The 13,394-nt window shown below is 41.8% G+C and overlaps 1 protein-coding gene across 1 annotated transcript in view; it reads left to right on the forward strand.

The window, feature by feature from the left end:
• Positions 1 to 13,394, forward strand: part of APOB (apolipoprotein B) — a 42,549-nt gene that overhangs the window by 8,525 nt on the left and 20,630 nt on the right. The window contains exons 8-18 of the mRNA XM_034952688.3: positions 644 to 729; positions 2,027 to 2,246; positions 2,971 to 3,198; positions 5,511 to 5,628; positions 5,741 to 5,887; positions 6,980 to 7,191; positions 7,453 to 7,690; positions 8,559 to 8,735; positions 10,398 to 10,589; positions 11,830 to 11,997; positions 12,480 to 12,691. Of these exons, the coding sequence (XP_034808579.2) occupies positions 644 to 729; positions 2,027 to 2,246; positions 2,971 to 3,198; positions 5,511 to 5,628; positions 5,741 to 5,887; positions 6,980 to 7,191; positions 7,453 to 7,690; positions 8,559 to 8,735; positions 10,398 to 10,589; positions 11,830 to 11,997; positions 12,480 to 12,691 (1,998 nt within the window). The remainder of the gene's footprint in view (positions 1 to 643; positions 730 to 2,026; positions 2,247 to 2,970; positions 3,199 to 5,510; positions 5,629 to 5,740; positions 5,888 to 6,979; positions 7,192 to 7,452; positions 7,691 to 8,558; positions 8,736 to 10,397; positions 10,590 to 11,829; positions 11,998 to 12,479; positions 12,692 to 13,394) is intronic.

Consider the following 13,394-nt stretch of genomic DNA (forward strand, 5'->3'; position numbering starts at 1 on the left):
ATGTGTCAGTGTGAACAGAACACTTCTCAAGTGCTCTGTTCCAGGCAAACCTGTGCCTGGGAGGGAGGAATGGAGAGGGATAAAATGCCGCCCCTCCCTGTCCCCCTTTTTAAGCTAACAGGGCATTTGGCAGAAAAGTCCTAGGCATGCAAAACAATCCAAGACCAACAAAAGATATCTAAGACCCATTCTTTAAGGGCTGTAGATCCAGAAAACCTGAGGATCACTGCAGGGTACCCTGGTTAGAAAAGGTTTCATGGAAGATTTGGGATATTGACTGGAAACTTGTGTATCCAAATCCACTTTGAAAACTGATAATCAATGAATATATATTAACTGCCATATTCTTGGCTCTATGTTGTGGAAGATACGAAAGAATTTTGAGACATTGCACTAGTTCCTACCTCTGGCCACTCCAGACTAGTGGAGAGTATAAGGCACGCATGTCTTTTTGATGGGAGGATAACTAGTGTGACCAGGAAGAGGTGGATGTTATTCATTCAGGGCCAACAATGGCTGGATTTACCTATGCTTTGAAAGATGGGCAGGACTTGGGTAGATGCAGAGTCAGGGAAAACCTTCAACATGGAAAGAATAGTATGTTCTGGCCATCCGTGACATGGTGTGCTTCCTTGGTTACCAGGAATAAGTATGGGATGGTGGCACAAGTGACACAGACTTTGAAACTTGAAGACACACCAAAGATCAACAGCCGCTTCTTTGGTGAAGGTAAGAGTTTCTGTCCACATAGTTGCTGGAAAATCTACTCAAGATGTGCCTATCATGGCTTAGCCACTTGCTGAGCCCTGTTAAATGTCTGCTGACTAACAAGTGATATGGACACTGGTGTTCTGGCTACCTCCAGTGAGAAAGCAAACTCATTTCAGGATGTCAAGTTGCAATGGCATAAAGGAAAAGAAGTTCCCAAAGCTATCTAGGCGTTTGTAAATAGAAAACTGGAATCCTAAGTTTAACATGACATATTTGATAGAACTGACATCACCCATCCTGTGATAAGATCCAGAGCTGTCCCAGACGAGGTGGACCAAGTGGGAGAGAACCTTCAGAGTCCGGCCAGATAGTAACCTCAGGAGTCAGTCTTTAGAGGTAGAAGGAACTCTAGCAATCTCAAGTCCAACCCTTACCCAGTATTGTATTGTATTTATATCTGTCCAAATTCCTTCTTGTACATTACCTCATTGTCCTTTTTGCTCCTAGCAACCTGTGATGTCAGGTGGTAGAGATGTGATTTTATACCTATTCTACAGAGGAGACAGTGACACAGAGAGGCTTAGAGTTTGATGTAGTCAAGGCCACAGAATATTAGAGGGGGGCAAATAAGTGCCAGGTTGTAATCTAAGCCAGGACTATTCTCATTACACCACATTTCCATGATGACTTTTACCTCTCTTCCTGGCATAGGTCACAGTAGGTGGTGGAGAGGATACAAAAGTGTCTCCCCTCCCCACGAGCTGCTGGTAGACCCAATTAGAAGAAATGGTGATAAGCACCCATGTGCCTGGTCCCAGTTGTCACCATGTCAACAGTAGCACCTCCTCACCAATTATTTCAAGCTAAGGGTAACCTGATGATAGACTCAGACAAGTCTGGATTCCACTTCAGCTCTACCTCTTAGACCCTGAGAGCTCTTGGGAAACCTAAGTTGCTCATCTCTGGGTCGCACTTCCTCATCTCTGGGTCTCATCTCTTTGTCTCATCTCTGGGACTCAGAGCTGAGATCCAGGGATGAGCAATTTACATGGCCCAAAAACTCTGTGGGTCTCAGAAGCAGGGCTGAATTTATCGTTAAATTGAACAATAATGCCACCCCACAGGGATAGGATGATGAGTCAGTGAAAACAAGTCAATCACCTATGGCAGAGCCAGATCTAGCAGGCATTGAATACAGGATAGTTTCCTTCCCTTTTCCCCTGGGCTGATACTCCACAATTTCCAGCTTCCAGTAGACAAAGATATGGTTGAGATGAAGAAAGCTAGAGTTCCTTTGACACTTTCCATCTTCCAGGTACTAAGAAGATGGGTCTCGCATTTGAGAGCACCAAATCCACATCACCTCCAAAGGAGGCCGAAGCTGTTTTGAAGACTCTCCAGGAACTGAAAAAACTAACCATCTCTGAGCAAAATATCCAGAGAGCTAATCTCTTCAATAAGCTGGTTACTGAGCTGAGAGGCCTCAGTGATGAGGCAGTCACATCTCTCTTGCCACAGCTGATTGAGGTGTCCAGGTATCTAATGGTTACAGCTCAACTTTTTATAAAACTGATGGTAACTGACTGAACTTTCAAACCGTGGCCAAATGGAGAATCTCAGGGACCATTTGGATATCAATCCAGTTAATCAATTAGTCAATCAGTTCATGATTGCTGGATAGAGAACTATCAGCTGCTGTGCTAAGAGTTCCATGAAACACACACACACATACTGTGTTCAAGGCAGCTATGTATTTGTGTGTTAAAATAGAAGGAGAATAGTTCCCACATTTTGATGGGCAACTTTTAATTCCTAGGTCTATTGCAGGTGCTCTCCAGAAGCTTATAGGCTGGTGGAGAGAGAACTCAGACAAAAAATATAATATGATTTCTCTACCCTTCAAGGCACTGGCTTTAAGTGCTATGAAGGTGAGAGAAGGGACTGAGGCCAGGAATGAGACCCAGCTAATGTTGGCCAGGCATATTCTGTGTGCTGGCCAAAGGACTGTGATAACAGTCTTCTTGTTGCTACAGATCCACAGTCCCCTCTTGGGACTTTTCTTGATTGGGCTTCTTCTGTGGGTAATATTCCTAAGGAAAGCATCATGGTTCTGAGCTCCAAGTTGGGTTTTGAAAGATGGTTAGATTTGAATAGTGAATGAGGTGATTAAGGGCTCTCCTGGCAGAGGACACACCATGAGCAATATTTTATGTGCCCTGAAGGTGGTCTGTATAACTTTATCCATGTCTTTCTTCTCAGCCCCATCACTTTACAAGCCTTGGTTCAGTGTGGACAGCCCCAGTGCTCCACTCACATCCTCCAGTGGCTGAAACGTGTGCATGCCAACCCCCTTCTGATAGATGTGGTCACCTACCTGGTGGCCCTGATCCCCGAGCCCTCAGCACAGCAGCTGCGAGAGATCTTCAACATGGCGAGGGATCAGCGCAGCCGAGCCACCTTGTATGCGCTGAGCCACGCGGTCAACAAGTGAGTTTCCACACTGTATTTCTCCTCCTAGGAGCAGAGGAACATCTTGCACCTCTGTGCATCTCTGTATTAAAACTGAACCCCTCCTTCCACTTTCAAACTCTGCTCCTTACTCTTGTGTTTTTTCTTGATCATTTTTGGGGTAATGACTTGAAATAAGAAATCAGCAAACACAAATTGAATTTTTAAAAATATTTTCTCTACATTATATTATAAAAGTTTTTTAACATAGCAAAGTTGACAGAATTTCACAGGGAAAACCCCTAGAAAACCAGCTATCTCCTACTATTTAAGTGTTATTATATTTGCTTTATCACATATACATCCATCCATTAATTCATCTTATTTTCTGAAGCATTTCAAAGTAAATTGCAAACATCAACACACTTTCCCCTAAGTATTACAGTGTGCATATTATTAACTTCAGTTCAATATTAGTTAGCAGTTTTTTCCTCTGAATTTTTTTTTTTTTTTTTTTTTTGAGATGGTCTCACTGTGTCACCCAGGCTGGAGTGCAGTGATGCAGTCGCGGCTCACTGAAGCCTCAAATTCCTGGGCTGAAGTGATCCTCCCACCTCAGCCTCCTGAGTAGCTGGGACCACAGGTACATGCTACTATGCCCTGGCTAATTTTTGTATTCTTGGTAGATACAGGGTTTCACCATGTTGCTCAGGCTAGCAGGTTTTTCTTTTGATGAAATTTTTTTGCTTTTTCTTTTTTACATTTTTATATAAATTTATGTGGAACAAGTGTAATTTTGTTACATGAATAGATTGTGCAGTAGTTAAGTCAGGGCTTTCAGGGTATCCATCACCCAGACAACATATAGTGTACCCACTAAGTAATTTCTCACCATCCATCTCCCTCCACTTCCACACCTTCTGAGTCTCAATTATCTATCATTCCACACACTATGTCCTTGTGTGCACATTATTTCGCTCCCACTTATAAATGACAACACGCAATATTTGTCTTTCTGTGACTGTCCTGTTTCACTTAAGACAATGACCTTCAGTTCCATCCATGTTGCTGCAAATGACATGATTTTATTCTTTTTATGGCCGAATAGTATTTTATTGCCTATACATTTCACATTTTTAATCCAATCGTCCACTGATAGACACTTAGGTTGATTCCATGTCTTTGCTATTGTGAATAGTGCTGTGATAAACATATGGGTGCAGGTTTCCTTTGCATATAATGATTTCTTTTCCTTTAGGTATATACCCAGTAATGGGATTGTTGGATTCATTGGTAGTTCTATTTTTAGTTCTTTGAGAAATCTCTGTATTGTTTTCCTTAGTGGTTGTACTTATTTACAATCCCATCAACGGTGATTAACTGTTTCCTTTTCTCTGTACCCTCACCAGCAACGGTTATTTTTTGTCTTTTGAATAACGGCCCTCCTGACCCTTGTAAGATGTTATCTCATTGTGGTTTTAATTTACATTTCTCTAATGATTAGTAATGTTATGCATTTTTTCATATGCCTATTGCCATTTGTATGTCTTCTTTTGAAAAAATGTCTATTCATGTCCTTTGCCTACTTTTTAATGGGATTATTTGGGGGATTTTTTTGTTGAGTTGTTTGAATTGCTTGTACATTCTGGATATTAGTACCCCACTGGATGAATAGTTTGCAAATATTTTCTCCCATTCTGCAGGTTGTCCACCCTGTTGATTATTTGTTTTACTGTGTGGAAACTTTTTACTTTAATTAAGTTCTATTTGTCTATTTTTTGTTTTTGTTGTCTTTGCCTTTGAGGTCTTATTCATGAATTCTTTGTCTAGGCCAATGTCCAGAGAAGTTTTCCCTAGGTTTTCTTCTTGCATTTTTATAGTCTCAGGTCTTATATTTAAGTCTTTGATCCATCTTGAGTTGATTTTTTTATATGGTGACAGATAGGAGTCCAGTTTTATTCTTCTGCATATGGCAATCCATCTTTCCCAGCACCACTTATTGAAAAGGGTGTCCTTTCCCTAGTGTATGTTTTTGTCAATTTTGTCAAAGATCCGTTGACTGTAAGTATGTGACTTTATTTCTGGGTTCACTATTCTGTTCCATTGATCTATGTGTCTATTTTTATGCCAGTACCATGCTGTTTAGATTACTATAGCCTTGTTGTATAATCTGAAGTCAGGTAATGTGATGCCTCCAGCTATGTTCTTTTTGCTTAAAATTGCTTCAGCTATTCAGGCTTTTTTTGGATTCCATATGAATTTTATAATTATTTTTCTAATTCAAAAGTTTGGGTTTTAAGACAAACCTAACTGGGGTTACTGAGTCCTGACTCTCTTCTCTTATTCTGTAGCTATCATAAGACAAACCCTACAGGGACCCAGGAGCTGCTGGACATTGCTAATTACCTGATGGAACAGATTCAAGATGACTGCACTGGGGATGAAGATTACACCTATTTGATTCTGCGGGTAATCTCAGTCTTTTATATGACATACATCATTTCAGAAGCACTTTTCCTGGACACCTTTTACTTCCCTCTCCTGCACCCTGATGGGTTCTTGTTTCTTTTCTTCAATGCAGGTCATTGGAAATATGGGCCAAACCGTGGAGCAGTTAACTCCAGAACTCAAGTCTTCAATCCTGAAATGTATCCAAAGTACAAAGCCATCACTGATGATCCAGAAAGCTGCCATCCAGGCTCTGCGGAAAATGGAGCCTAAAGACAAGGTAAAGTCCACAAGAAGAGGTCTGAAAGTGAAAGTTTATTAACAAGGATTTGGAAGGTACTAGGGGAATGAGACTCTAGATTTCATCTACTGACTTTATTCTGCTGTTTCTTTCCTTTCCTTCCTTCCTTCCTTCCTCCCTCCCTCCTCTTCTTCTTTCCTTCCTTCCTTCCTTCTTTCGAGATGGAATCTCACTCTATTGCCCAGGCTGGAGTGCAGTGGCATGATCTCGGCTCACTGCAACTTCTGCCTCCTGGGTTCAAGCAATTCTCTCTGCCTCAGCCTCCCGAGTAACTGGGATTACAGGCATGTGCCATTACACCCAGCTAATTTTTGTATTTTTTAGTAGAGTTGGAGTTTTGCCATGTTGGCCAGGCTGGTCTTGAGCTCCTGACCTCAGGTGATCCGCCTGCCTCAGCCTTGCAAAGTGCTGGGATTACAGGCATGAGCCACTGCACCTGGCCTCTACTGTTTTCTAATTGCAAATTTCAACAAGCCTATTGACTTGACTGCCTAGCAGTATGTGACATGAGAGAAATACTTGACTTTGCTGCTATGTCAACATGCAGAACGTGAGATGTTTTTGCTTCCTACCGTCCACCTACCAGATTGACCATCCCTCTCATCATGGAAAAACATGCTTAATTTTCCCCCAATAAGCTTAGGCTAGGATAGCCAACTTGGCCCCCTCTTAGGTGCAAAGACTCCAGAACTTTGGAAACCACCCTATTTATTAGCCCCAAACTCTTACTACCCCTTCTCATCTTTATCCTCACATTAAAATAACTTACGTTAAAACAACTTGATTTTCACTTAGTGGTGGATCTCCAAACAAATCACAACTTGGCCATAATTTATGTGTTTTAATGGAATTGAATTCAACAGGCATTCCACAGGCTTCTTCTGGGAACCCTTACTTGATAGTGCTCTAGGAAACACTGGCAAGAAGATTCAATACCAGCATTTGAAGAACGATTACAGAGAAATTAGACCTGTGCTTAAGAAAGAGCTAGCAGACAATGCCAGTGTTTGCCAGGCATGTTCTGTGTTCTGACCACAGGACAGTGATAACCATCTCCTCTTTTGACTGCAGGACCAGGAGGTTCTTCTTCAGACTTTCCTTGATGATGCTTCTCCGGGAGATAAGCGACTGGCTGCCTATCTTATGCTGATGAGGAGTCCTTCACAGGCAGATATTAACAAAATTGTCCAACTTCTACCATGGGAACAGAATGAGCAAGTGAAGAACTTTGTGGCTTCCCATATTGCCAATATCTTGAACTCAGAAGAATTGGATATCCAAGAGTAAGTAAGAGCTATTCACCCCATATACCACTGAGGGCCCTGAGCTGGAATTCCAACCCTAGGTTTTGGCATAGCCACTGTCTGCCCTTGCTTCTGAAACAAACACTTGTGCAAATGTGTAGCAGATCTAGACCCAAAGCCTTAGGGTCAATGAAATCCAGACATTCTGGTAGTGATTGGAAATCCATATTTACTTGAGGTGCAAGAGTCAAAGGATAATAACATGGTGTGTCAGCTCAAAATATACTTCTTCTTATCTAGTCTGAAAAAGTTAGTGAAAGAAGCTCTGAAAGAATCTCAACTTCCAACTGTCATGGACTTCAGAAAATTCTCTCGGAACTATCAACTCTACAAATCTGTTTCTCTTCCATCACTTGACCCAGCCTCAGCCAAAATAGAAGGGAATCTTATATTTGATCCAAATAACTACCTTCCTAAAGAAAGCATGCTGAAAACTACCCTCACTGCCTTTGGATTTGCTTCAGCTGACCTCATCGAGGTAAGTGTGAAGAGTTTGAGGTTCTCTAGCCCATTTTGTAAAACATCATAAACAGAGAGTCCCTGGGAGCCAGGAGCTACCCAGAGGAAAACTAAGAACCACCAGGCACTTCCTACCATGATTCTGAGGCTTTCTTCTTTCCCTCCTTCCCCGCCTTCCTCTCTCCCCGCTAGGGGTCACCTGAAGCATGACTTCTTAACATTAATAGAAATGCAGGCCTGGCGAGGTGGCTCACTCCTGTAATCCCAGCACTTTGGGAGGCCGAGGCAGGTGGATCATGAGGTCAGGATATCGACACCATCCTGGCTAACACGGTGAAAGCCCATCTCTACTAAAAATACAAAAAATTAGCCAGGCGTGGTGGCAGGCACCTGTAGTCCCAGCTACTTGGGAGGATGAGGCAGGAGAATGGCGTGAACCCAGGAGGCTGAGCTTGCAGTGAGCCGAGAGATTGCGCCACTGCGCTCCAGCCTGGGCGACAGAGCAAGACTCCGTCTCAAAAAAAAAAAAAAAAAAAAAAAAAAAATTGAAATGCACATGTCTCGTCTTTAAGTTCCAAAGCCAAGGAAGCATATGTGCTGCCTAGTCAGATCTGCTTCAAATCTCAAATCACTCCCAACTCTGAATCCTTTGTTGAATTATTTGTCCTATCTGAACCTTAGCTGCCTCTTCTAGAAAAAAGCAAGTAATAAGGTCAAGATTCTAGTGAGATTTTAATAAAGCAGCTCCTGTGAAATGCTAAGGTCAGCTCCTGGCCTGTGGTATTCAAATACTTGTTTAGATAAATGGACATCAAGAGGGGGGACTACTAGGCTGGCATACAACAAAGAAACCTGATGCCATTTTCTTGTCTGATTTTCTTTCTCAGATTGGCTTGGAAGGAAAAGGCTTTGAGCCAACATTGGAAGCTCTTTTTGGGAAGCAAGGATTTTTCCCAGACAGTGTCAACAAAGCTTTGTACTGGGTTAATGGTCAAGTTCCTGATGGTGTCTCTAAGGTCTTAGTGGACCACTTTGGCTATACCAAAGATGATAAACGTGAGCAGGTGTGTATTTGTGAAGTATCTTCTTAAGGAAAGCTTTGGGTCTCAATGCAAAAACAATTCTTTTCTAAGCATGGAAGTCCTCAAAATACTATCTAACTGAGGGGATAACTATGGTTTTTATCAACCAGACCTGCTGGGGTAAGGGCCAGTATCCTCTGCAGTTAAAGATCTCCTGAATTCAGTGTGCCCAGAAACCAGACTCACAATAAGTACTCTAGGATAACAAGAGTATGAACTCTGGGCCGGGTGTGGTGGTTCATGCCTGTAATCCCAGCACTTTGGGAGGCCAAGGTGGGCAGATCACAAGGTCAGGAATTTGAGACCAGCCTGGCCAACATACTGAAACCCCGTCTCTACTAAAAATACAAAAAAACTAGCTGGGCATGGTAGTGGGTGCCTGTAATCCTAGCTACTCGGGAGGCTGAGACAGGAGAATTGCTTGAACCCGGGAGGTGGAGGTTGCAGTGAGCCAAGATCACGCCGTTACACTCCAGCCCGGGTGACAGTGTGAGACTCTATCTTAAAAAAAAAAGTATGAACTCTGGGCATAGATTTAATTCTAACTTCCCTGTCTTGAAGCTGTGTACACTTGGGGAAGTTGGTTGATATTATGTGTATCTGTTTCTGTCTGTATCCCAGACTACTAATAACAGTCCAAACCTCACAAGGTTATTTAAAGACAATGAAATAAGGCATCTAAAATGCCAAGCACAGTGCCTGATGCCGGCATTGGTTGTTCAATAAGCAGACACTATTACGAGTTCTAAATTAATATTTTCATTATTATTAACTGCTGTCTTTGGCTCTCACTCCCATCAGTGCACTAGCAAATGAGACCAAACTTCCACTTTGAAGCTAGCAATGAGCCCCCATTTAAGGAGGGAAATAGGTTGTATGATCTGGAGCTTATTCTTGAATTTTTTGCTACCCAAAGTGTGGTCTGGTCAGAAATACAGCTTCTCATGCTTCACCCACAATCTACTGAATCAGAAGCGCATTTTAGCAAGACCTCATGTGACTTGTATGCACATTCAACTTTGCAGAGCAAGGCAGTAATTTACCCCTCCAGGCTCACTGTTGAGCACGAGCTCCATCTTCTAATTTCCTGACCCCCACTTGAGGCCGAGGATCTTTGATCTGCTTTGAGTCTGTCAGTTTCACATTTTTTTTTTTTCCCAATGCCTGGGCATCCATCTCTGAGATTCTTCTTCTCTCTGAGAAGAACTTGTCTAGGATCAAGTGTTTTTCAAACTTCTGGTGAATTTATATAACAGCTACATTTTCTTAAGAAACACCTTGTAGTCTTCACTGGTCAAAGAAGAGAAGGCTAAGCAGGGAACGGGTGGGGGATAGAGGATCTTCTAATCTTGAGGATCCTGGCATACTGGAGAATAGGGACCCCTCCTCTCATCCCACCACATCTTACTATGTCTACAGATTTTTTAATTAAGAATAGCTTTAGGAGTGCCACTATCCCTGACAAGACCTTAGTTCTTTAATCTCTGCTTAGAGGAATTAGCCTGGACTTCAGTGTCTCCCTGTTCCTCACCTGGAGCATTTTTTAGGCCCATCCTGGCTGCACCAGACAGGTCCCACATTGGGAACTGAAAGGTGTTTGACATTGCTGACATCTCACTGGCCATTTTATTACTAAACTCTCAGGATATGGTAAATGGAATGATGCTCCGTATTGAGAAGCTGATTAAAGATTTGAAATCCAAAGAAGTCCCGGAAGCCAGAGCCTACCTCCGCATCTTGGGAGAGGAGCTTGGTTTTGCCAGGCTCCATGACCTCCAGCTCCTGGGAAAGCTGCTTCTGATGGGTGCCCGCACTCTGCAGGGGATCCCCCAGATGGTAAGTCAGCAGGCCCCACTGGGGGCCCATGAGACCAGACGTTGGTTTTTTTTTAGATCGCCCAGACTCCCTTACGATCCCAGCTGCACAAGCCAGAAAAGATGCTTGTACTTTCTTCAGAGATGGAGGTTTGCCTTGAATTTCACTGAAGATGACTCTTGGATCACATGGAAATGTTAACATTTAGAAATTAAGCTATTCATAATGTTAGCTGTATTTTTAAGAGCATTAATTTATTCATCTGGAAAACAATGTTCGGTATACCTTCCTCTACCTTTGCTGAAGGTCCTTTTATTTTTATTTTTATTTTTTTAATTTTTTGAGATGGAGTCTTGCTCCCAGGCTGGAGTGCAGTGATACAATCTCGGCTCACTGCAACTCTGCCTTCCGGGTTCAAGCAATTCTCCTGCCTCAGCCTCCCAAGTAGCTGGGACTGTGGACGTGCACCAACATGCCCGGCTAATTTGTGTATCTTTAGTAGAGACAAGCCTGTTGACAACTATGTCAGGCTGGTTTCCAACTCCTGACCTCAAGTGATCCTCCAGCCTGGGCCTCCCACAGTGCTGGAATAACAGGTGTAAGCCACTGCACCTGACCTGAAGGTCCTTTTAAGATTGAAATGATACAATGATTATAAAAGAAAGTATTTGGCAAACTATAATTCACTATCTAAATATGCTATAATTTTTATTATTAATTCATAAAAGGAAATATATAAATGTACTCCTATGGCTTGATTAAAAAAATGTTGACTTTAAGAAAACAGGTCTCAAGCTATTTTATGGAAATATTATTTAAAAAATAAAACCCAATGCAAATTGATATGTACATCATCTCAATAGGCCTTTGGTTTCAAAAAATTGATTTTATCATAATATAATACATTTCAAGTACACCTTCACTTTCAGTCAGACTCCAGAACACCAGAATTAAGCCATGGCATATATGATACTTAAAGTCCATAAAGCTCTGAGGCCCAGCAATATTCTTAAGAGCCTTCTGAATCCAGTTGAAAATGACATGATATCTATCTAGTGAAATTTCTTATATCCTGATTCACTGAAAACGGTAAAAACATCAGTTTGATCTTTATTTATCAAACTATTCAGCTCATCAAAATATGCTAGTCCTTCCTTTCCAGATAAAGTGGAATTACTCTCCAATGTATGGGAGGCTGTAATTAACAAAACCGACTTTAAAAAGACTTACTTTTATTTGCTCTCCCCTGTTGGGTCTACAGATTGGAGAGGTCATCAGGAAGGGCTCAAAGAATGACTTTTTTCTTCACTACATCTTCATGGAGAATGCCTTTGAACTCCCCACTGGAGCTGGATTACAGTTGCAAGTATCTTCATCTGGAGTCATTGCTCCCGGAGCCAAGGCTGGAGTAAAACTGGAAGTAGCCAACGTAAGATTCTGTTTGCCTTTTGATTTCTTAGGTTATTACTTTCTTCCAGGGTGCATTTCTTGTTAAAACACATTTAAAAATGTGTTTCCAGTTCAAGACAAAATGCTTCATCATTGTAATCACCTCATTATTTTTTTATGAAAAACTTCAAGCTTCCACCAGAATGCACTACCTCACTAGCTGCAGTAGTGGTATGGCCATAAGACAAGAACTCAGTTCTCTCAATAAATGAGTATTCCTATCATCTTTTTAATCTGGTTTTGCCTAACGTTAACTCAGGTACTTTCTAGTTCTGGGTAGTATACTCCAACTCTAGAGAACTGAGAACTTGCTTTCCTTCTTCCAAACAAATCCCAGTAATGTTTCCAATGGTCTGAGTTATCCAGGAAATCTTTGCCCGGAGGTGAGAAAGGGTGGTTGATCTGACTGACAGGGGACTGAAGTATTTAATGAATCTGAATAGGTTGTTTTCTGACTTATAGATGCAGGCTGAACTTGTGGCAAAACCCTCCGTGTCTGTGGAGTTTGTGACAAATATGGGCATCATCATTCCGGACTTCGCTAGGAGTGGGGTCCAGATGAACACCAACTTCTTCCACGAGTCGGGTCTGGAGGCTCATGTTGCCCTAAAAGCTGGGCAGCTGAAGTTTATCATTCCTTCCCCAAAGAGACCAGTCAAGCTGCTCAGTGCAGGGTAATTCTTTCAGCCAAGTCTGCCTAGCCAGTTTGAAAGAGAGAACAGAGAATGTACCTGCAGAATTTTGCCAGGCTAAACAGTTGATTGAGATCATTCAGGTCCTGAGGAAGCAGGAGAGGAGTAGAGAGGAAAGATTCCGGGTTACCTATTTTAATTCTAGCCTAGACTTACTACATAACTACATAATTACCTTTCTTCTACTTTTCACATTTTACTAAATTGTCCTTTATCTTTCTGCTTTGAGACTTAAGACCTACTGCTTAATTAGTTTTTATTAAGTTGTGATTTTTTGTTGTCTATTTGTTTTGAGAATGAAGAAACAATAGCTCCGGAGAGATCATCTTTGGAAAATTAATATTTCCCCCCCAAAAAAATACCTAAGAACATATTGATTTGAGGTAGCTAGGTAGGTAAAGCATGAAACTCCTAACCTCGTGATAATGGAATACAGCCTCTTATGGAGAGTTCCATTTTAAGTGGCACCCTCAACCATTGATTTACCTTAGTTTTCATATTTTAGACACATTCATGTGTTCATTCAAAAATAATATTTAATTGGCCAGCCACGGTGGTTCATGCCTGTAATCCCAGCACTTTGGGAGCCCCAGGTGGATGGATCGCTTGAGCTCTGGTGTTTGGATACCAGCCTGGGCAACATGGCAAAACCCCATCTCTACAAAAAAAATAAAATAAATAACAA

The sequence above is a fragment of the Pan paniscus genome, chromosome 12 (genome assembly GCF_029289425.2).
Source record: "Pan paniscus chromosome 12, NHGRI_mPanPan1-v2.0_pri, whole genome shotgun sequence".
Lineage (NCBI taxonomy): Eukaryota > Metazoa > Chordata > Mammalia > Primates > Hominidae > Pan > Pan paniscus.